The sequence below is a fragment of the Erithacus rubecula genome (assembly GCF_903797595.1).
Source record: "Erithacus rubecula genome assembly, chromosome: 21".
Lineage (NCBI taxonomy): Eukaryota > Metazoa > Chordata > Aves > Passeriformes > Muscicapidae > Erithacus > Erithacus rubecula.
In genome coordinates this window covers 1,091,707-1,115,878 of record NC_136673.1, presented here as the reverse complement: position 1 = coordinate 1,115,878, position 24,172 = coordinate 1,091,707, and the positions used below count along the sequence as shown (strand labels likewise).

Genomic DNA, 24,172 nt, shown 5'->3' with positions numbered 1-24,172 from the left:
TGTGTGGCTGGGGGAAAAGATGGACATTTGTGCAGTGGGTTAACTCACGTACTGGACTGGTTTTAATCAGAAACAGGTATAGAGTTTTCTGGAACCATATATGACTTGCCGTTCTGTTTTGGTTTGTTTTGCACAAGGTACCCAACAGAGCTGCTTGGCTCCCCCACAAGTGCCTGTGTAGAGTGAGGATAAGAGAGGAGTGCAGTCACTGAGGGGGAAAGCAGGTGTGTGTGTGTCCCATGTCTGTGCATTAGCACTCAGGTACAGGTCTGTGTGTGGTGGCAGCAGCAGGGCTGGGCGCCGGGCACACGCAGCAGCTGCTGTGTCTTGCAGGAAGGTGAAAAGTGCTGGTACAGAAAATGGTTGTAACACTGAACACAAGCTGCTGCTTTGCTGCCTGCTCGAGAGGTGCAGGGTGCTGTCATGTCGATTATACGTGTGGCAGCAAATCATTTGGCCTGCAGTTGTGTTGGAGGCACCCCAGGCACACGGTGGTACCCGCCAGGCTGGGCACAGCTGCCGCAGCGCCGGCACCCGGGGCACAGGGGGCTGGCACTCAGTGCCAGCTGCTGATGAGCTGCTGCTCCTTAATGAGTGTCTTGTAACTAATGATCCTGGCCTTTGCTACCAAGTGCCCTGGGCTGTTCTGCCCTGAGAATCCCACCTGTCAGGTACCTGCAAGTTATCAGGGGTTTGATGGGATTTTCTGTTTTGCTGTCTGCTGATTAGGTGCAAGAGATGAGCTGTGAGGACACTCAGGTACCCAGCCAGAAATTGCAGCAGGGGAGCTGACTGCACAAGAGGGTTTTTGTTTTTCCTGTATTTGGAAAAACTCCAGGTTACCTCTGAGTGCCACTGCGTGGACTAACACTGTAGAGCAGTGAGGTGACAGTAGCAGGAGAGAAGGAGCTGCTCATCCCACATGTGTTGTGCTAATTTTTCCCATGATGGTAATTATGACCCTGTTCTTTTACTCACTTTCTGGAGAGATACATGATGCTTCATGCAATTTAAAAATGTTTTGATTTACAGTCATAGTCAAGACTCGGTGCAAAAATGTTTGATACTGCAGAACTTTGTAGGAAGTTTGGAAGCAGGAACAAAAGGAAAAGTGCAGAGCTAAGACAACGTCAAGTAAAAATGGGCCAGTGTTGAGAGTGCACCTTGTACCTTTTGTGATGCAGTGCAGAGCCTGTGTTGTTGCTGCTATTTGAAGATCCCCTGGAGCCCCTCCCGGGGATTCCCCTCTGCTCTCCCTGGCCAGTGCCAAGCCTGGAATAGCCCAGCTCCCAGCCCGGGGCAGGACACGCTGTCCCGAGGTGTCAGGGGCTCTGCTGTCATGTGAGCTCTGCTGGATCTCTTTTCAAAGCTGCTATTTTGTTCTTACTGCTTCCTCTGCTTCCAGCTGTAGCACTTCAAAGGAGCAATGCCCGAGTGCAGATCCTGCCCTGGCCATGCCCGTGCAGGTGGGCTCTGCTGGGCTGGCAGCTGCTGCCCCTGGCACTGCTCCTGCAGTTCCTCATGCCAGTGGGCAGTGGCTGTTCCCTTGGCAATGCCCAGCCTGGGCTGTGCTCACATCACTGCAGTTCTGGTTCCCATCTTCAGCAGTGAATCCCTTCCCTGCCTTTGAGCATTTGTCCTTTGGAAGGCAGGACACAGGGGGTGCCAGTTTGATCTGTGCTGGGCTCTGTGGGTGTCCCAGTGCTGGGCTGTGTGGGTGTCCCAGTGCTGGGCTCTGTGGGTGTCCCAGTGCTGGGTGTCCCAGTGCTGGGCTCTGTGGGTGTCCCAGTGCTGGGTGTCCCAGTGCTGGGCTCTGGGTGTCCCAGTGCTGGGTGTCCCAGTGCTGGGCTCTGTGGGTGTCCCAGTGCTGGGTGTCCCAGTGCTGGGCTCTGGGTGTCCCAGTGCTGGGCTCTGGGTGTCCCAGTGCTGGGCTCTGGGTGTCCCAGTGCTGGGCTCTGGGTGTCCCAGTGGCACTCCTGCTGTGTCTGTGCTGGGCTGGAGTGTGGCAGGGGTGGGTTCTGTGCAGCCAGTGCTGGTACCAGGGCTCTGTGTGTGTCAACTTGGAAGGGAGAGAACATGTGACTCTCTCTTCATGTAAACAGCCTTTTTCCAAATCTGGAATCACAAAATACTTAAGATAGTTCCAGCAGTATAACATAAAGGTAAGAATGCCATAGAGCACTGTGATGTCAATATTGAGACATAGTTTTATCCAAGGATTTTCACCTGGTTACTAATAAACCTACAAATGCTTGAGACTGAAAAGATCTTAAAATCAAACTTCTTCATACTAGCAGTGATTCTCCTTCCCCCACTGGAGTTTCATGGTACTGACTTTGAAAAACTGTTTTTATTGAGAGCAACCCTCGTGTTCACCTGTTTAATGTAGCAGGAACTGCAGCTCTTTTGTCCAGTGCCTGTTTGTTGGAGTGAAAGTTCATCTGCTTTCCCCTGTGTTATGGTAGCTGGTGTTGGGAAAGATCTGCCAGAGCTAAGGGTTTGTTTCACAGACAACCACTAAAAGAATTGAGCACTACTTGCTGCAGAAATTCTTCTGCATCATATTTTCTCCCCCACTCCCACAAATATTTAAAATACCTTTGTATTTTAAATTAAGACTTAGTCATTGCCCGAGTGCCAGGCATGCACTATTAATAGACTAATGAGGTCAGGTTGTGTTCTTTCACTGAGTGAATACTTGCCAAAACTCTTGAAATAAGTTTCTGCAAGTGCTTGTGTTGGCCACTAAATCTTCCCTTGTCACCATTAGGCACCAGTCAGTGTGTGTCCCACAGCTGCCCCTGGTGCTCCTGAAATGTGTGCCCAGCCCTGTGCCCTGGGCAGCTCTTTACCACTGTTGCATGTTCTGGTACCAGTTTTGAAGGGGAGCAGACTCTCATTTCTCATTGCTGTGTTGGGCTGGCTTGAAACTGCAGCAAGGGAATTAATTCATGGAATTTTTCCTTGTCTGTTGTTCCTACACTTCAGTCTCGTTTAATCCAAAATGGTTTCTAGCTCTTGCTGCCTGTGTTTTACCAATCTGCATAAAAACTTGTAATTTGGGGGTGAGAAGAAAGACTTGGGTAAATTTTTGTTATTTTTGACCAGAGAAAGTGGCAACAGTCTGGAGGGGCTTTGTGTCTTTTTTGTTTTACAACTGGAGATGCTCAGACCTTTCTGGATGTCCCCTAAGTGACAGGGGACCCTGAGTCCCTGGGGAGGTGACATAGCTACTGTTGCAGGTGACAAATCTGTGTTCTAGTAGATAACAGAGCACTAACCACTAAAGCCATTTTGTGCCCTTCTGTTTGTTGGGCCAGTTCCAGCAGTGTTTGTGATCCTGGTGGCTCTGCTGGCTGCTCCAGGGGGGTGGGATGGGGCTCTGCCCCATTGCTGGGCACAGCCCAGAGCCCCAGTGACACCCCAACCTCTCCCTCTCTTTTCCCTCAGCAGAGCTGAGAGGCAGAGTCTGGTATGAGACCATGGAAGGGCAGCACAACCATCCTCATCACCTAGGGGACCAGAACAACCCTCTGTGCAAGCTGCCAGGGCAGGAATTCCAGCATGACCCTCAGGTAAGTGCAGCTGGCTCTGATCTGTCTCCCTCTTTTCTTACCTTCATTCTATAAAGGTCTCATTTCTTAGCATTTAGCTGCCTTTGCCCCCCTCTTTTTGTTTTTAATGCAGTTATTGCAGTTTTAGGGAATATCCAGTTTGGGATTCTGCCAGCCAGCCAGAGTTTCCTGAACCTGCTTTTTGATTATAATAAGAGAAAAAGGAAATAGCTTGAATTTTGCTTAAAGCAAGTGTTTTTAAATCATCTTATGAAAACATACTGAGTTGGCTTTCTCTTGTCTTTGATTCTTTGAAGAAAAGGCCACAGTAAAATAGATGATTGTGTAAGTGAATGAATGTATTTTATCTCCTTTTATAGTTTCATAGTAAGTGCTGAAGAAGTAATTACCAAATAAAAGAAAAAGCTCATTCTACATGAACTGTAGGCTCCCTGTGAGTCTCTAGAACTCATCCTGCTGCAGTGTGTTTAGTCCATACTATAATAAAGTTTCACTGTAGCAGCTCCCCTCTCTTCCTGCCTTTCTGCAGAAGGGAGCTAAAACCAGGATTAACCCAGAGTCTGCATGATCATGAAACTTGGATTTTGTGAATTCTGGCTGCTTGACTTTTCAGCCTGTTTCCTGTGGATCAGTTTTGCCCCTGTGTTATTTTAAGGAATGAGCCAAAAGCATCATGGAGGGCTGTGAGAGAGGAGGGCTGTGTCCTGGTGTGGTGTGCCCTGGGTGATCCTGTGTGGTTCTGCAGTGCAGAGCTGCCCCAGGGGCCCCGAGCCAGAAACTGTCACTGGGAGAGCCCAGCACAGGCTCTGCACACAGGGAATGCACTGCTGGGAAAGTACCATGGTGTGGAGCAAAGCCCCCTCTCCTAATGTAGCAATTTGTCATATTAAGTCATTTAATAATAATTGAATCCCCTTGATTAATCTCCTAGAATTAGCCAGTTGCATTTTGAGCAATTAGGGTTAATTACTGCCTCATTTGGCAGGATAGTGCCCCTGTAATTATTTCATGAACAAGATTAGGAAGTGTTCCTGTGCAGCAGATACATTCATGGCATCTTGGAGCACATGGTAGAATTTGTAATGACATAGTTAAGTGTAATTAGTAGCTAATAATCTGTGTTCTGCTGTGATGCTGATGCTGAGTGGGCTCATTTTGCTGTATGGTCATTGTTCAGTGAAACCTCCCTCAACTCTGCTAATACCCAAGTTCTGTTAATGGAGGGCTCTAGTAAACTGTTCTGAGAATAATCTCATTTGGAATTAGAATTGCAGGAAGACTTCCTTTGGTTTTGCTGTCAAAATAGCATAAAAAGACCTGAACAGCAAAAATATACAGTTTACCAAGGAACTGGAAAAAATGCATATAAACAGGTAGTGTTTAAAAGCCTTACATGGTGGCATGATAGGGTTGATGGTGACATAGTTCTGTTTGTCCATTTTTCAGGAATATATTTATGTATAATTTTTCAAATATCTGATACTTTTTACCTGGAAGAATCTGACATTGCATCCTTTCATTCTTCTGAAAATCCAAGTAATGCAGACATACTGTGTAACAGTTTGTGGGAAGGAGAGAGGGAGATTTGGGAAGATATGCCCCAGAAGGAAAACCCCAAGGAAGTTTATCAGCAAGAGGGAGAATATTTTCTAGTAATGTTCCAGAGTGAAGGTGTTAATTATTTAAATCTCCAGATTACTTGGTGTTTATAGCAGTAAGCAATAAAAATTATTTAGGAGTAAATCAGTGATAGAAAAATACAGAGTTATAATTTTTCACTTAGTTTTCATACTAAATAAACACAGTAACTCACTTTTAAATAGCTCTTTTATATACTCACATCTTAGCAGCAGAATTGTTAAGACATTATTTCTATGGTAATTTTAAATTGTTTGTGAATGTCACCTTGTTCTACTGTTTCCAAGCTGGTATTTCTCAGGCACAGAATATCTGGATATCAGGATAGATCCCAGTCTTGCTGACAGGGATTCTGAAACTTTGAAACTTTAGGCAAGTTCTTCAGCAAACTTTAAATTCCAGGTAACAGGTCAGGTGAAGGATATTTTATGACTGTGTAGTCTAATTTTGAAGCTCAAGTTGAAAAACCTGATGTATTCTTCAATAATTACTTGGCTACCTGTTTGAAGGATAATCCATATTTTAAAAGTTTCCTCATCTCTTGCAAGCTTAGAAGTTCTTTCTTTAATCAATCTGTTCTAATGTGTTCTCATAAATTCACACTGGAATTTCAGCCTCAAAGTGTGGAAAATTCTTTTCAGGTAGGCATTATTGAATGGAGGCAAGTGTATAATTTTGGACATCCTGAAAGGATTTGAAATGCTGATGTTGATAGTAAATCATTGCTTATAATGTGTGCCTGTTCCAGGGGAGGGGTGGGGCTCCCCCAGTACTGCTGCAGATGTCTTTTAAAGGTGAAATTAGTTACAGTAAATGTCACTCAGATGAAGTATGCACTTTAGAAGCAAGGAAACCATTCCTTTAAAATTAATGATGCATTGCAAATATCAGAAAAAACCTTATATCCAGCATAAAGATAATTAAAATTCAGGTCAGAAGTGTATGACTTAGTCGGGCTAAATTTTTTAATGAGATTTCAGAAAATTAATTGGGCGAGTGTGTTTTTACTCTTCTAAAGAATATTTCATTCCATGGCTGTACAGGAAATATGCTTTTATTGGCATCTGAAGATTGTACTGTCTGACTTTTTCACTGTTGTTAACTAATCTTAACAGTTTTTAGGCTGATGACAAATACTCTAAATGCCTGCAGCCCTTTGTGCAAGGCTGACTGGTGCCTGTTTTCCACGTGCCAATCAGCAGTAAAACAACTGACTTGATTATTAATTAACATTAGGTCTCTGGGTTTCTATATTGTGCAATTAGCAGTGAACATTCCCCTTTCTCAGCCCATCCAGCCTTGGATTCCCTGTGCCTCTGGGGAGCAGGGCACAGGCCTGGCTCTGCAGTGGGGCTCTGGTTGTGATGTTTTTGTGCTCCTTGGCCCAAAACAAGGGCTCAGAGGCTGCAGGCAGAGCTGCTCCCACAGTTCTCTTGGGGCTGTTCAGGTTTCCCCCAGATCTTCAGTAATTACAAAGAAGTAAATGTATTGGCCAAACACTAATTGTTCTGGAGATTGAAAGTTTCTGCAGAAGAGTTTTTTATTCATCTTCCATATCCCAAAATTAATTCTAGATGACTACTCATTAAGAAAAATGAAATACAGCAGATGTGTTGAGGGTGTCCTGGCTGCCTGTCCCTAGGCAGGGGCTGGAGGGAGCTGTTGGATCTGCAGCTGCAGTTGGGGTTTGTGTCCCTGCCACTGACAGCTCCCAGAAGAGTCTGTGAAGTACAAACTACAGCCAAGGAGCAAGTCTGTAGCAAGGAGTTTCCTAATCCTGCCTTCCCCATTTTGGGTTCCTTTATAAGGGATGTTATGTTATGGAGACTCCCAAGAATCCTTGGTCCTTGTCTGTTCAGGTGTGCACAAGATAACTGAAGCTTTTATTTCATTGGGGATTTTTAGTGTTATGAAACCTTACCAATTCTGATCTGCTGACAGTCTTGTAACACCTCAAATTTTGAGGCTAAAAGCCCTGGCAAAATTCTCCCTGCAGTTCTGTGACAAGGGCTGCCTTTCCTGCTTTTGCCAGCCTTGGAATTTTTGTGCTCTGGCATCCCTGGTTCCATCTCACAGAGCCAGAGGAGATGTCCAGATTGTTCTTGGAACAATCTCTGCATTTCTTCTTCAAAATGAATGGGTTTTTTATTCACATGAATTCTGTGACTTTAATCTTTGGTACTTTTCTTTTTTTTTTTTTTTTTTTCATGGAGTAGGAGAAGAATGAGACTTCTTGTGTGCATGAAGAGAACAGCCTTTGTCTCAAAGCAAGTTCTTCCCAGACTCTGCCCTTCCCTGGGAACAGAAATGTGCAAACAGCCCAGTTTTAATAGTGCCCAGTGGTTGGGGTTCTTTTTGGCCTTTTTACTCTCCTTTTCTTATTTTTATTTAGTTGCTTTTGTTGGTTTTTTGTGTTGTTTTTTTTTTTTAATTCGAGCTCCATTGTTGAACTTGACACCTGATTTGTAGAGGCAGGGGCTTGATTTTACTGCACTGATGGAAACCTGAGCCTAAATGTGTCTTAATAATGAGAAAATGTATTTTTGATGGACAAGTTTGAAGATAGTGGTGGTATCTTACTACACACAATTTATATCTGTACATGAGAACTCTGAGATTCACAGAAATGAAGATCACAGGTTTTTTGAATGAGTAGGGATTGGTTCTTTGCCAGCTTTCTGAAAAGTTGTGGTGGTTAATTGTGAAAGGACATGAAAACAGTGGATTGCCCCTGTCAAAAGTCATGGAATGAGTGAAATGTAAGATGAGGGTGTTTCTCTGGGCAGGCAGCAGTGTCCTGGTGTCTGTGTCCTTGCACAGTGCTGGGGGCTCAGCTCCCTGCTCGAGTTCAAGAGCAGCAAAGCATGAGAGGAGGTGAGGGGTAAACATGAGGGGAGGTGGCCTGTGGCCAGGAGGGAGCTTTCTGCTGCACTTTGGGCTCACCTGAGGATGATCTGTTCCCTAATCAAACATCTCCTGCCCTCTCTGGAAGCTCTTTACTGTAATTAGGTCTGATAGGTTGTGATAGCCCATGCAAATGTAGGTCATTGCATATGTAAATGTGCAGCTGCAGTCCTGGCAGTGCCAGAACACATCAGCAGAGGTGTCCAGGCATGGGCAGCATCTCCCCCAGCAGCAGCAGCAGCCTGGGGCTCTCCCTGCATTGCCTTACTTTTGGTTCTGTTCTCAAGTTCACAAGTTGGTAGGTACTTCTGGGCACGTGCTGGAAATGTTAATTTGCACTTAAGCACTCTTTGTAAACACCCAGTAACCATTTGGGAAAGGCAAGTGGGAACTGTCCTTGGTTTCAGTGTGAATTTCTGTCTGAAAAATAAAGTTTTGTAGCAGTTGCCTGATAAAATGTTAGAAGCACTGCTTCTGTGGTGAATGGTAACTCCAAGTTAGAAAAGCTTTTGCTCAGACTTTCTTACTGCTCAAGAACAGCTCAGGAGGCACATGGACACGGTGAAGGAAATGCTGTGATTCCTTTCTATTTTTAAGTTAGGAAAAAGTACTTTGTAGGTTTATGTGCTGATACCTTTTTTGTCTGGGGGAAGTGCTTTGTCTCTACAGGTCAAGGTACTCCCTTAGCAGCTCGTGTGTAGAACAGTTGGGAAGCAGAGATGTTCCTGGTGGGAGCCAGGAAAATGGGACAAATGCCTGTGTGCAGGCTGGGCTGGCAGTGCAGGGCCTGTGTTTGCTCAGTGCCTGGAGGAGCTGAGTGCTCCCATGCTCTGTCACAGGAACTGAAAAGTGCCTCTGTTTATCAGACCCCTGCAAGGAGAGGTTGCAGCCAGTTTGAGCTGAGAAGGCTGCGGGGGCTGATTAATGGGAATATTTGTTTGTCTGCTTTCATCCTGTGTTGCCTTACTGTGGTGATAATTTAGTAACTTAGAGGAGAATGCATGTAAACAATAAAGCAAAGCAATTGCAGCCTTGTGCCCTTTATGTGCTCACTGTGGTACCTGTTCCCCATCACTGACAGGATGCTCCTGCTTCACTGCCAGCCTTGGAGAAGTGAATCCTTAGACTTGAATTTTGGTTTGGTTTTTGTTCTCTCTGCATATGCAGCATGATTCCAAGCACAGCACAAGCACTGAGAGCTGACCCAAACTTTGATTGCAGCTGATAGTTGGTGTCTGTCCCAGAGTGCTCTGAAAGGGAACCATGGCCTGAACTGCTTGGTGGAAGCACTTGGGGAATTGAGCTTGCACTTGTGTGGGACTTGCCTTCAGAAATAGCTGCAGGTGCTGGCACTGGGCTGGAAGCTTCCCTGCAGTTCAGATCCCAGTCCCAGCCCTGTCCTGCTGCACTGGGCAGTGACAGTGGTGGCAGTGGTGGCAGTGGCCCCTTGTGCTGGGCCTGCTTGGGCTGGAGGGGTGGCTCAGCCCTGGGAAGCCCTTCCCCACCCCCAGCCTGTGCCAGGAACTTCTCTTTTTGTGGGTTTTCATGCAAGCCCTGAAATGGCTCAAGCTTCTGAAACTCGACAATGTTCTACTTGGCACATGTGCTAACTTTGAGTAATTAATTTTCATGATTTCTTTTTTAAACATTGTTTGGCAGCCGTGCTAATGGCAGAGGAGAGCAGGAGGGCTCTGGGGAGCAGTCCCAGTCCATGGGGCTGTGTCTGCCTGCCCAGGTGTTTACCTGGCACTGCTGGGCTGCAGCAGCAGCATCTCCCAGGTGGCTCAGGCAGAGCTGCGAGAGGCCGTGCAGGGAGGGAGAGCAGTTTGGGATTAATTAGTTACTTACACAGAAGGCAAGACTTGAATTCCCTTTTTAAAGAAGCCATGTGGCTTCCTGCAGCCTGTGCTGGTGCTGTGAAGCAGCTGGTGTGGTGGGCAGTGGGAGAGGCTGGGTGTGCTGTCCCTGAGTGCCTGTGCCCCACAGAGACACTGCCCTGCCTTCCCCTATCGCTGCACGCTGGCGGATTTCCAGATCGAGAAGAAGATCGGCCGGGGCCAGTTCAGCGAAGTTTACAGAGCAACCTGTCTGCTGGACAGGACACCTGTGGCTCTGAAGAAGGTGCAGGTGAGCATCAGAGCAGGGCCCTGCTGCAGGGCAGGGTGGGGTGGGGATGTTCAGGGGCTGCCAGGAGCACAGGGGAGCTGCAGCTGCAGGGTCTCCATCCCTCCCCACCCTGCGCGTTCCTGTGGCCAGCTCAGGCTTGCATAGCAGCACTGCCGTCTCAGATTGATTGCAGATTTCACCCTTTGCTTCATGAAAAGGGTTCACCCAGTTGGTGTTAACTGTGTGAGGCAGTGAGTGCTGGTGCCACGAGGAGCTGCATGGAAGGGAAAGGGCTGGAGATTGCTGCTGGAGGTGGAGAAGAATTTGTGAAAACTTGGGTGGCAGAAGTGTAGGATTTTTAAAGTTGGCTGAAAGTATTGGGCAGTATTCAGAACAGCATTTTGTTTGGGGAAATTTGCCTAATCCTTCAACACATCCTCTCAATTCCCATTCCCAGTGACTTAGTGATCATTGCAGAATGAATATTAATGCTCCAAGTTATTGTTAATTATTACAGAGAAATCAGTGGAAGCTGTATCTGTTTGAAAGACAAAAGTAAACATTTTGTCTTTTATTTACCATATGAAATTAATGATAACCAATGAAAATCACAGCAGCAAATTCTCAAACTTGTATCTTTATTTTTCGTGCTGCTTAGAATATTGCCTATGGGTTTTAAAATTAGTTTTACCCCAATGTTATCCCTGTGGTGGTTTCAAAATAAAGAAAACATTGATCTTTCTTTGATCTGGGGATTGTGTGAATACTCATTACAGAAGAGGATGTACAAACTGGGGAAGGAAACACCAACTGCTTGTTAAAGTATAAAGAACTTTTTTTTTGTTGTTTCATTTTTATCTTCTATGTTTTTGTGTTTGAAGATTTTTGAAATGATGGATGCCAAGGCAAGGCAAGATTGCATTAAAGAAATTGACCTCTTGAAGGTAAGAATTTTTAGAATATCTTTTTTTCTTGTGGTTTTTTTTTTTTTTTTTCTTTTTTGGGGTTTTGTTTGTTTTGTTATATGAAAAAAAGTGTTTTTGGGTTGGCAAATAAAGCTTACACAGTCAAGGAGAAAGCAGTTTTGTCATGTAAATTTGTGTATAAATATTACACATGAAAAATTATATTTTAGATAAAGGCTCTGAAACCAGAGTGTGTTTAAGTGATTAAAACAAGTAGTTATTTTAATGCCTTGGTAGTTTATTTTAAATTGTTGATTAAAAATACAGACATGTTGCACTTTATTTGTAGTAAATGCAACAGACTGTAAAAGGCTAAAATTTAGTTTAGCTAGTCAAATTTCATTATAAAAGTATTAAATAATTATTTCTGTGCCTGTGATTTTAGGGATTTCTGTTCAAATTTATGCAGCTGTAGCCTGAATCTGTAGGGAAGGATAAATGTGAGCCAGTTGCTCAATAGTCATGGAGGAAAATAATGCCAAGGTTTACATTCAGAAAAAAAGATGTGTGACTTTTTTTTGGGTTCTAGGAAAAAAATATTCAAGCATCAGTTGGGACTATATAAGAATGAACTATACTGAAATAAAAGGAATTAGTGAAGAAGCCAGCATAAATAATGGGGTAATAAACTGACATCTGCAATTTGCCTGTTACTGTCCTCCTTCAAAGTTCTAATTTAGTTTTGTTGTTCTTTTAAGGGGCAGAGAGACCTTGAGTACTGTAACCAACAGTTGGGAGTTTGTTTCTATTTAATGAGGGGGAAAAAATTGGTTATTGCTTAACAAGGCACCCTTCAGGACAGTGCATTTAAATGCTTTTTAACATTTAACAAGTTCCCAGTAGAAGAGGCTGTTTCACCCTGTTTGGGTGGAATTTCTCTTTGCTGAGGACACCTCCAGGCTGCTGTGCCTGTGGGAAATGCAGATTCTGCCAGGCTTTGTCTGGAGCAGCTCAGGCCAGGCTGTCACAGCCACACTGTGACTGCTGCTCCTGCACTGCCTCCTCTGCAGCAACTGAACCACCCCAACATCATCAAGTATTTGGATTCCTTCATTGAAGACAACGAGCTCAACATAGTCCTGGAGCTGGCTGATGCTGGGGATCTCTCTCAGATGATTAAGGTAAGGACTTTATTCATCCAGTGCCCATCCCAGGATTGGGCACACCTGGGGCAGAGGCTGAGCACAGCTGGCCTAGAAGCTTTTATTTCTCCTCTTGCAGCTTTGCACACCCATAGGTTGCTTCCAGACCTGAACCAACGTGTCTGGTGGCAAATTAAAGTCCCCAGGCCATGCCCTGAGTTTGTGGTCAGTGCTGCAGAGGGAGGTGCCTGTGCTCTGCTGGGACACTGTGGTACTGGCAAGGTTGATTTAGTCAGCCTTGATTGATGGGGACATTTAATTACTGCTGGGTTCACTATTCACATCACCTGTCTGCCACTCTGAAGACATTCAAGGAAGTCTATTGACTTACTTTGCAGTGGGGATTTGGATTTGAGGAAATGTTTCAAGTACTTGTTCTTCTTTTATGTTGCTCTTAGGAATACTTGTATTGCTGCAAACCAGCTTTAGTTAAGCTGTTACCACCTGCTTTTATATTTTCTTTGACATGTTAATCTTTAGACATACATCCCTTGTGAGAACAGATGTGTTATATCATGTTTGTTAGCACTCTCAACCTTCTCTCCATGTTTTACCTGGTTTTTGCTATCATTATTCTGTAATTATCATAAATGAATGTTTGGAAAGTTCTCCTCCTCCTTGTTGTCACAGTTAAAATATCTTATTAACAGATTTGTTTTCTGTGCCAGCACAGCTATGAGGCACTAGGCCAAAGGCTGTCAGACTAGTTAGCCATTCAGTCCACAGTCAGTGGCTAAATTTCCAGGATCCAGGAGAATCTGAGAGGTCTGGGTGGGTGCTGGGAGCAGGGATTGGAGTCCTGGGAGAGCCCCAGGGCTGCAGTCTGGCCTCACTGGGTGGGGGGCTCTGCCCTGAGCAGGGGGCACAGCTGCTCCTCCTGCTCTGCTGCCTTCTGCACAGCCCCCTTTTCTCTTCCCACCATTGCCTGGGACACTTGCCACTCACCTTGGGCCTTTGTGGTTGTAGTTGAAGATGGAAAAAGCCCAGGGATTGTGAGAGCAGGAGTTAGGGCTGGGTGAGACCTTCCTGGGCTGTGCAAGGCTTCAGTTTGCAGTCTTAGCTTACAAAAGCTTTACCTGCAGAATTGTAAGATTTCATGATATGAAATATTTGTGGTTTTTAGTCATCTGTAGTTTTTAGTTTAAAAATACTGACAAATATGTTCATTTACTTATTAGGGTTGGCTATTTAATTTTTTAAAAGAACTTGATGTCATTATAAAATGAGTTACCTTTTCCAGAACATAACTGGTAGAGTCTCAGATTGGTGCCTTGCCTGGTGCTGGGCTGTGCTGGCTTCCAGTGCCCACAGCTCTGTGCTCTCTCTCTATTTCAGGCATGAAGATGTATTTATTTTTTTTCAAGGTCATATAAATGAAGTTTTTCAACTGGTGCCAATCTAGAAATTCAAATTTTTTTTTTCTAATAGAGATAAAAAAAAAAAAAAAAAACCAAAAAACAAGCCCTAAGCCCAAGAGGGAACAAAAGCTTCCCCCTAAAAGCTGCTCCAGGGGAGTTTCCCCAGCAGCCCCTCCTGGAGCTGCAGCTCCTGTGTGGTTTCAGTGGAGCAGCAGTGACAGCCCTGGGAAGGTGTGAGGTGATAAAGCCAGGGCCTGTCTCTGTCACACCCCAGTGCCTGCATTATTTATGAGGGATGTAGAGCTGCAGGAAAACCCACTGGAGAGTTGGGACTTCCTTGTAAATGTCAGGCAAACCTTATTGGACATGACATTTAGAAAATTATCACTAGTGGTCTTGCATATCCTCTCTTAAATATTTTAATGAGAATTAAATAATTTTATTGTGTATATAACACTTTCTCCCTCACCCTCTGTAATTCCTCTGTGCTCTCTCAGGAGTTTTGGGTTGAGACTGTTGCAATCTGTCAGATTTGCTGCCTGGGGAATTGCACAGTCGTGCCCCTTCACAGCTGATCTGCAAAAGGAAATTTGCCATTGCTTGAGTCAAACACGAACTGGTAACAGCATTTCACATAAAATAGAGAGTGTGACAAGGGACATCAGATGTCAGTGTGAGAGGGGAAAGCAGGAGATGCAGAAAGGGGCAGCATCTCTCCCTTCCTTTATTCCTGCTGCAGATGGGAATTCTTAGGGTGTGATAAAGGAGGTGCAGCTGTGGTGAGGCAGGAGAGTGTGCAGAGCATGGGGCAGTGGGAAACCTCTGCAAGTGTTTGTTTTGTTCATGCTCTGGCTGTAGACTGGCTCAGAGAAGGCAGGGAGCAAGGATGTGAACCCTGCAGTTTTGGGATGCCTGGGTGCTGTGCCCCCTGCATGGGAAGGAGAGCAGCTGAAGGTCTGCAGTGCTTGGCCCTCACTGAAGTGTGCAGCTGGCTCTTCATTGCTCTAGTGGCTTGAAGAAGACTTGAGGATTGCAGGGAGGCAGGGCCACGCTGCACTCATGGTGCTGCTTTGTGCTGCCCATTGTCCTGAGAGCTGGGAGGCACCTGAGGGCCCTGGAAGGAGCAGCCCCAGCTCATAGGAGTGCCTGCCTCACCAGGGAGTGCAGCTCATTTAGCATTCCTGGTATGCATGAAATAGAATATATTATTCTACCTGATCACAGAAGAAACATGGATACTTCATTGATGCTCTGGCCATCTTTTAAAAAAAGGGAAGCAGATTTCCTTATCTTTGTTAGTAGACAATGCAATAATGAATGTTTACAAGGGGGGGTTTAATGGTCTTTTGTTTCTTAAGGCAAAATATTTGAGACATTTGTTGTTTTGAGGCATTAAATATGTTTTGCAAGGTAATTAAGGAGATTAATGCTAATCATAATTGTGTCCATTCAAAAATGTCAAACCTATTTAAGCATATTTTTCATAATAGTTGTTAATTAGTGAACTGCATCGAAGTTTCCACACGGAGAGGAGGAGTTAAAAGCTAACCAGAAGAAAAGTCATGCAGCTGCAGATCTGGAAGACATGAGCAACCTGCAGCTGACTAACACAATTCCAGGAACGAGTCAAATATGTTGCTTTTTCACTGATCTTTTATTTATTTCCTCCCACAGTATTTTAAAAAGCAGAAGCGGTTAATCCCGGAAAGGACGGTGTGGAAATATTTTGTGCAGTTATGCAGTGCAGTGGAACACATGCACTCCCGCAGGGTGATGCACAGAGGTAACATTAATTCAGTCTCTTTTCACTGAATAATAATATAATGTTCCAATTAGTAAGCGCCTACATTCAAAAACAATTATGCTGATGTTCAGCCAATGCATGTTTGGAGAGGCTGGAGCTGGGAGATGGATTTCTCCTTCTGTCTCTGCCTCATTGTTAAAGCATTCAGGCCAAAGTGAGTGTGGTATTAGGAAGATGAGCTGCTTTGTATTCCAGACACTGATATTAAGTAGAAGTGTCAAACTTGCCATTAGAAAAGTGTCAGAAATAAAATGCTGAGACTCCTGGATACAGTGAACTCTAAGAAATAGTCTTCATTATATTAGCTGTGACCTTAGAGAGTTGAGAAGAGTTTTCCTGTCTTGCAGGCTTTTCTGAAATATTAATACAAATATGTACCACACTCTCATAACCTGTTCTCTATTTTCATTAATTATTTTTGAGTCTCTTGTCTCAGAACATCTTATAACTTTGAGCTCTGTTCAAAAATTACACCACTGCTTTTAGTGTCAGTGAAGTGCTTTGGGAAGGACTGGACTCAGGAAATGCAAATTTCCCAAAAGGCACCAGCACCCATCTTGGCTGCTTGTTATTTCCTTGCTCCTTGGAAGGAGGCAATTCTTCACCATATTTGTCAGCAATGTGATACCATTTTTGCTCCATTAGCCATCCCCTGATGCAGTGTATCTGTTGTACCTGAGTTAGGTCTGTAATTGGTGGCTGAAAGGGGGAGCCTCTCACTTGAGTCTGCTCTAACATGAGGAAAGAGCCTCTAACTCAGTTCTGACACAGCTGCTTGGGAAATGGGGGTTGTGGTGATTTCTGCCCTCCATGAACCAGCTGGGCTGTGTGGAGCCCAGAATTTGTGTGGATGTGGAGCAGTAATGACCCTTGCATGAGGGGATGGTGGTGGGCAGTGCAGCTTCCTGTGGAAAGTGATGATCCCCAAAGAGAACTGGGCTCATTTCTTTGATTTCCAGCAGTGGGAGAGGTTGCCTCTGTTCTGTTGAGCTGTTTCCTACATTTTCCCTCATTGGTATTTCTTGTGTGCTGGGAAGTGCACTCTGATTTCTGTGTCTGTGCAGAGCTGGAAGCCTTGGAAGATTGAGCTTATCAAAGCTCCAAAGAAACACGGTTCTGCTCCAGCCTCTTTGTACCCCGAGCGCTCCAGGCAATGCTTCTATTGCAGCATTACAACCAAATAACCTTTTGTGGCTTTGACCTTTTACCTTTTTCTTCTTGCAGACATAAAACCAGCCAACGTGTTTATAACAGCCACGGGGGTGGTGAAGCTGGGAGATCTTGGATTAGGCCGGTTTTTTAGCTCTAAAACCACTGCAGCACATTCCTTAGGTAAGCTGTGCTCGTTAAGCAGGGCCTGGCTCTGCCAGCTCTGGTGCCAGGCACAGGCTGTCCCTCCTCCAGGGTGACAGGGTGGGAGGGGGTGGCACTGCATTTCCAGCCAGGGGTGTTTTAAATGCTCTTCAGAGGCATTAATAGGTATCTTCTGTTTAAAATCTGTTACTTTTTTCTGGAAGGCCTGGCCTGGTGTGTGTTTTTCAGCAAATTCAGCTTTTCCACTCTAAATAGCACTTTGGCTGTGCTGTGCTTTTGGAATTCAGTGTTACCCCCAAAATCTTTTGCATTTTACCTTTGGTCAGGGCTCTGCCCTGACTGGGGCTGGGGCTGCCCGAGGTGGGTGAGCCCCCATGGCCCATCTGTCCCAAAAAGGGACATCACTTGAAATCTGGCCTTGATTCTTTAAACATCAGTTTTTTCTCCATATCTTCTACATATCTCAAGGTTGTCTTCCTCATTTTTACCATTAACGTGAATTCTAGTGCTGTAGAAAATTGCATAGTTATGCAGTCCATTCTTCAAGTCTTAAAGTATAAAGTATTTCATAATTGTGTCTCTAACCTCTTGAGAAGTGGCTGATTTTCCATTTTTATTAAGGGTCTGAAATTTTTGAGTCCCAAAGGTGCTTCTGTATTACAACAGTGAAGGAACTTTGGCTTTTGTTGCAATATTTAAGCTCTTTTAAACTGATGTGTCTCAGTTGACTTTGGAAGGCAGGATATTTGTTTCACTTTTTTGTTTTTGTGCAATTTCCTCTACTGAATCCTTTCTTGGATGTGGAGAAATTTCATTGCTAATACTGGCCAGCAGCACAAGGAAGGAAAACACCTGCCTTGTTTTGTGTGTGTTTAAAAAATAGGAGGCTTTTCTATAATTGACTTTGATAAAATAGGAGATTTCAGATTTCCCTTTGTATCAAAAGCTGTCCTAGGGTATATCCCCACTGTACTTAATAGATGAAAATAAATGCTCTTCACAGGAAGTTACAATCACATCATCTGAACAGGCCAAAATATGATCATGTCTAATTATATGATCTTATCCAGTTTGACTGCTGCACTTATTATATTAATAAGAATAAATTGGGGCTTGGAAACTGGCTGCACATGTAAGTCAGGCTTGTGACCTTTACCAGGGCTGCTCTCTCTTAATTGAGAAAGCTGAGTAGGAAGAGCTGAGCCCCTGGTGCACAAGCCCTGGCCCTCGTGGTGATGGTGATGTGTCCATCCCTCCCACACCTCACATCCCTGCTGTCCTGCAGGCAGGTGAGACAGGACAGAGGGACAGAGGGACGGGAGGTGTGGGAGGGATGGACACATCACCATTCCCAGCCCTTTTGGCTCCAGGTGAAAAATAATATTTGAACAACCAGAAAATAAGGCAGACCCGAAGGTTCTTTCAGTTTTTTGGTGGTTTGCCAATCAGAGACAGGGGTTTCGTGGCACAGAGAGGAGCTGCTGCTGCTGCTTGGTTTGATGAAGACATTGCTGCGGAGCTGTTTGGGCCGGCGCCGTTGCCCTGGCAACCGCCCTCAACCATCATTTCTCTGGCTGCTGACCCATGAATTGAATGTGCGGCTTATGCAAATATATTCATCTCATTCCTGCCTTTGGTTGTATTTGCCAGCAGCAGGCTGGCATGAAAGGGCATCAGGCAGTCCCGACCCGGCTGACAGGTGTAGCAGGGGCTCGGCAGCGCCCGGCGCCGCAGCGGAGCCGTAATTAGAGCACGGAACAGAATGAACGTCAGATGAATTACCAGGCAGCAGATCATATTTGTCAGGAAGGATTGCATACATAAAAATTAAGTGACAGTACATGCCGAGGTAATGAAAGAAAAATGAAAGATTTGCCTGTACACAGCTCGTGAGATGCTGCCGAGCGCCGGGAGCGGCGCCGGGGCACCGAGACCGAGGGGCAGGGAAAGCCCTGAGCCCTGGGAATGGGCCTGGGCACCTCTGGGCACCTCTGGGATCTGCCTGGGCACCTCTGCCCCAGGGGCAGCACGGACACCTGCAGCCTCTCTCGGTGCTGGGACAGGCAGCAGGAACCAGCTGGGGCTGCAGGAGCTCACAGGGCACCATCCCACTGCCCCTTCTCCCTGGAGAGAACACAGGAGATGCATTTCCACAGGGGAGAGCTCCTCCTGTACAGGCCTTCCCAGCAAATTCAGTTTTAAAAATACTGAGTGTAGCTGAGGTGAATTTTACTACTTGTTACAACATGGTGGTTCACCTTCCTTCCCTAATTTTAGACTTTGGCAAACTTAGCATTAAGCTGGTATATCTTGTTTTAATAGGAGTTGTAATAAATACAGAGAATTTCAATTAATATTACAATGGATAACTTTTTTGAGAACTGGTATAATGTCCATTTTTAGCCAAATAAACCTGGCATTATCCAGAGCTTCTGACTGACTTTACATTTTGAAGAAACAAGAAGAGTAAGAAAACCAAACCCCAAAAGAAACCAGTTTTATACAGAATACTCTTGTTTTGGAGCAGATGATTTATTATTTATTCTTGGACAAGAATATAGTTGGAGCAGATTTTCCTTTTGGGAGATTCACATAAATCAAATCTTCCCAGTTCAGAACATGCCAATAGCCCTGGACTGGAGTACTTGGGGTGTTACATGTTCCTTCTGGTTCCTGCTTGGATGTGAGGGTGAGCAGGGAGGAACTGAAGAGCTCTTCAATAAATGGACCATTTGTCTGCCTTTTTTCCTTTCTTTTGCCTGCCAAGCCAGTTTGCCATCTGAAACAAAATCCCAGGGCTTGGTAAGGAAAAAAGGACACAAGGAATCCTGTGAAAATGTCACCAGCCAATATTGTGTGTTTGGAGTTCTTGGTTTGCCTCTGTTCAGTATTTGTGGAAGAACAGAGAGATGCAGAATTGCTGCAGGTAGATTGTACTGTTCACATGTGAACAATCCAACCACAGAACTATTAGGAATTTGATAGGGTTGTGTGATTCAATAATAATAAGGAAAAAAAGATAAAGAGCTTAGGGCAACAGGTCTTATAATAACAGCTGCAATATTATGCACAAAATATTTATTGTTTTTCTCTAAGAGTAAGTAGATTTCATTTGCTTTTTTTTTGTTTTCCCCAATGAAAATTAGTGGGGGCACCTCACACTGAGATTTGAAGGAATTTTAAATCTATTTGAGTGTGTTTGACCAAAGTTTTACTTCAGCTGGTTCCCAGATTCTCCTGGGAAAAGGCCTGAGCTGCCTTGTGGGAAATGCACTGCCAGATAGCACTAAAACATACTCAGGTATTTTTCTCAGCTGTGTGTGTTCATGGAACATGCACTCATGTTGCTCATGCTAACACTAAGCTGATAATTCTGGAAAATCTTCATTACTATTTGAAAAACTGGGCAGTTTTTTGTTTTGCTAGGCATTTAAAAAGCCTCAATGTACACAGCCTGTAAAAATATCTGGAAATATTCTGCACTGATTTCAGTCTAATGCAGTCTGTGAAGATGTGGGAGAGCCTCTGCTGTGCAAGGCTTGTCTGGGTTACATCAAACTCAGTGAATGACACTGAGAGAACCTCCTAAAAGGATGAATCACATTTGGCTGCCCATGAGCAGCTAGGGATGAGTTTCTCAGGAAACATGAGCCATGTTTGCACAAGTGAGAGGGGTGGAATTTGAATTGCATTTCTGGAATAACTTTGCCACCTTTGCCTTTGTGTTTTCCTGGTGAAATAAGAGACTCTGTTCCTAATCTTACCTGGGAATAATTAGCATTTCCCTGCCTTGGAGGTTGTTGCAGCTGCCTGTGGGCAGTGCTGGGGGAGCAGGAATGCTCTGGCTGATCCTCAAGTGAAGGGCTCCAACTGCCAGGAACAGAGCAGGAAGCTTCTTCCTTAACCATAATATTCCCTTGGTTTTGTGGCCTTTGTAACTTCAAATGCATTACTCTCCCACCTGGTGAGTAGTGGTGAATCTGAGCAATATTTTGTATTTTCAGCAGGGCAAATGCTGAAGAAAGTTTCTGATTAATAGTCTCCGATTAGCCTGTTCTTGTCAAATTGACTAATGGGATGCAATGGCAAGCCCTGACTGATTGCACTGGAAGCCTTGTGCAGTTCTCTAGAAGATGCTCATTACAGGAGATTCCCACATAATGTTGGACAGGCCATAAAGAGAATTGGCCTTGTCAGTCTTTTATCATGACAGTTATTTAAAAATTAATGCATCAGTTTTGAAACGAGAGACTTGCTTGTTTGTACATTTGCTGACAAGACTCCAGTAATGATAGGTAAAGGTGCAAGGTGGGCTCCACAAAATGAGCTCAGGCATGGAGTGCTCCCAGAGCCAGTGTGGGGCTGGTGGCACTGAGCTGTGCCACAGCCCTGGCACTGCCCCTGGCACTGCCCTGGCACAGCCCCTGGCACTGAGCTGTGCCACAGCCCTGCCACTGCCCCTGTCCCAGCCCTGTCCCAGCCCTGTCCCAGCCCTGTCCCTGCTGGCACAGCAGCCAGGGTTGCTGTGATCTGCAGTGACACTGGGGCAGAGATGGGCTCGGAGCCCACCCGTTGTTGTTTGCAGTGACCTGGAATAACTGAGTGCCAGAGCAGCCACAGCTCCAGGGCCCTGCCAGGGGGCACAGGGGGGCTGGCACTGCTGCTCCTCCTGCAGCCACGAGCTCCACAGTTGCAGAGCTGCTGGTAGGGCAGAGCAGCAGTGTGGGGAGGAGTCTTACACTGCTGCTCAGTGGGGACTTCCAGAAGTGTCTTCCACAACTTCCTGGGATGAATCACCATTTCTTCTGCAGCTGCCTATTTTTGAGCAGGAAAATGAATCAGTGCTGTCCCAGCCAAGTCAGTTCTTGCACAGAAAGCTGGCAGAAGTGTGGGAATTACTTGGAGAGCTGTAGTGTCCATCCTGTGGATGCTGCATGCACGTGGGACAGAGCCATGGAAAGCCTCTGCATGATCCTGGCTGCTCCTGCTGTCCTGGGAGGTTTCTCTGTGTAGTCCAGTAAAAATCATCCTCCCTCCACAGGGGCTTCCATGGGCAATTAAACCCAGCCAGGTCTGGGGCTGTGCTGGTCTGACCTGCACCTCCTGAGCACCAAAACAAAGTGATCTCCCTGTGATACTTTTCCTGTGTTGGAGTTTTTATAGAATTTGCAAGAATGCTCTTTCTCATTAGAGTACTCTCCACTTTGAAAGGGAAGTAATTTCTGAAGTGAAGGACCTGAAAGCATGAGCTGAGTTCATCACACAGGGCAGCTGATTGCTGAACATCTTGAGGGTTGATAAATTCCCTTCTCTGTGCTGGGTCACCTGTGCAGGTGCCAGGGCCTGGGTTTTGCCTCTCCAGGCCTTTGCTTTGTGCCCTGGAACTCATTTGTTTCCCACAGTGTGCAGATCCCTCTGCAGGGGTGCTGGGGAAGGTGGTGGCTGTTCTTCCACCTCCAGCACCATCCCTCAGCTTATTAGTCCTGCAGCTGTCTTCAGGCAGCATTTCAAATGGAGAAATTGTAAACTGAATGTTACAGGCAAATTAAACATTTGCCATCTTGTGAGGAAAGGTCTTTAATTAGGAGAAGGATATACTGGAATGCCAAAAGGAAAAAAAAATTGACAGGGGACGGACAAGCAGAGAAAGCAGGAGAAAAGAGCATATACAGTCCTTGGATGTTTTAATAAATGATGTATCTGAGGATTATTTGATGTAGTTGAGACTGCCAGGATGTCTTGTATTTTCAGTACCACAACTGAAACTTATTTAGGCTTTAAAAAAGAACCTTTTTGAGGTAAGGCATTTATTAATAATTTCCTGTAACTTCTGTCCAAAATACTGAGTAAATTTCTTTTGATAAAATTCAGACTTGTGGAAGCACATAGAAATCCCAAGCTTCTGACATAACGGCAAGCTGGAGCAGAGTTTTAAAGTTTGGGGTGATTTTCTTGGATTTTTCAGGCAGGTTTTGCATTCCTGGGCTCAGTGTGTCCCTGCAGTGCCTGCTGAGCTGTCAGAGGTGCCCTGGGGCTCACTCAGTGCTCTGCTGGCCCTGAGTCCTGCTCTGGTGTCACAGTCATGACACCCAGTGCAGCCTGGTGAACCAGGGACATGATCCCTTCCAGTGCCTCTGCCCATCCAAAACACTCTGAAGATTCTTGGGAGCCTGGAAGGGAAACAAAACATTTCCCAAATGTCAGAAACACAAAAGATATTTTCAGCCATGTTTGTCATTCTCTGCTCTGTCTGTGATGATGTATTTGGTTCTAATCTGCTCTTTGTGCTACTCCTGACCCCTTGGTGAGGTCTCTGTGTGTGACCCAGGCTGCAGAGTCACTTGTGAGACAATAACCCCTGGTTTGTTTGTTTTTGCAGTGGGAACTCCCTACTATATGTCCCCAGAGCGAATACACGAGAACGGATATAACTTTAAGTCTGATATCTGGTCTTTGGGCTGTTTATTGTATGAGGCAAGTATCTTCTCACTTCTTTCCTCTGGGTTTCCATAACCACACAGTTTGGGACAGGAATTGAATAGGTCAGACTGCCTGTAGTCACCTTGTTGAGAGTCCTTAGGAAATGCTGCACTGTGCACCCTCTGAGCACGAACACCCAGCACTTGCACAAAGTTAATTTTGGTCACAGCAGTTGTGGAGGATGAAGCCATGAAAAGCCAGCTCACTGCATCCCTCCTTCCTGCTGGAAGAGCTTTCTTAGGGCAGCATAGTCAGAGTTTTTCCTGACTGCATTTGTTTTGAAAATAGCAAGTCCATTTGAATGCAACTTACTGGTTTCTTAGATGGAATTCTGACCAGTGGGGTCTGTGGCCCTGCCCTGGGTTGGCCTGGGCAGGTCTGTGGGAGGGGCCCCAGTTGGACCCCAGTGCCCAGGTGCTACTGCAGTGCTGGGTTGCTCTGACTCACTCCAGGCTGAGCTCCTGGAGATGGGATTCCAGATTTATGCAGAGAGAAATATTTAGCGTTGTGCTAAGATATGTTTTTGTTGCAGGCAATATGGTCCCCTTATGGCACAGGAGTCTTGGTACTCCTTGTATTTCAAGAAGCTGAATTAATTGCACACTAAACATAATTTTCTGGTAGGAGTAGCAGTACTACAGTAACATCTGAAAGATTTGGCATGTGAAGCATTTTTAAATTTCCTTCCTACGTAGGTAAGCCTTAACTTAGGGAACAGGAGCTGTGAGATATTACAGATTCCAGGGAGGACTGGACAGGTACCAATTTTATGTTCAGTAGTTAAGCAACTACTTGACTTCTTAAACTTCTTAGAATTTTGAAAATTAAGCATCAGATCTGCGTGCCTTTGAAGGAACTGTTTTATTTGCTCTAATGTCTTGCAAGG

The 24,172-nt window shown here is 45.1% G+C and overlaps 1 protein-coding gene across 4 annotated transcripts in view; it reads left to right on the top strand.

Annotated features, from left to right (window-relative positions):
* Window positions 1-24,172, top strand: part of NEK6 (NIMA related kinase 6) — a 42,209-nt gene that overhangs the window by 12,285 nt on the left and 5,752 nt on the right. For 2 of the 4 annotated variants that reach the window (XM_079324386.1, XM_079324384.1), the window contains exons 2-8: window positions 3,451-3,575; window positions 10,104-10,244; window positions 11,105-11,167; window positions 12,199-12,309; window positions 15,363-15,471; window positions 16,717-16,824; window positions 23,186-23,280. In XM_079324386.1, the coding sequence (XP_079180512.1) occupies window positions 3,483-3,575; window positions 10,104-10,244; window positions 11,105-11,167; window positions 12,199-12,309; window positions 15,363-15,471; window positions 16,717-16,824; window positions 23,186-23,280 (720 nt within the window). In that variant the 5' untranslated portion in view covers window positions 3,451-3,482. Of the gene's footprint in view, window positions 1-161; window positions 225-3,450; window positions 3,576-10,103; window positions 10,245-11,104; window positions 11,168-12,198; window positions 12,310-15,362; window positions 15,472-16,716; window positions 16,825-23,185; window positions 23,281-24,172 lie in introns of those variants that run through there. The other 2 variants (XM_079324385.1, XM_079324383.1) reach the window with 2 other exon arrangements.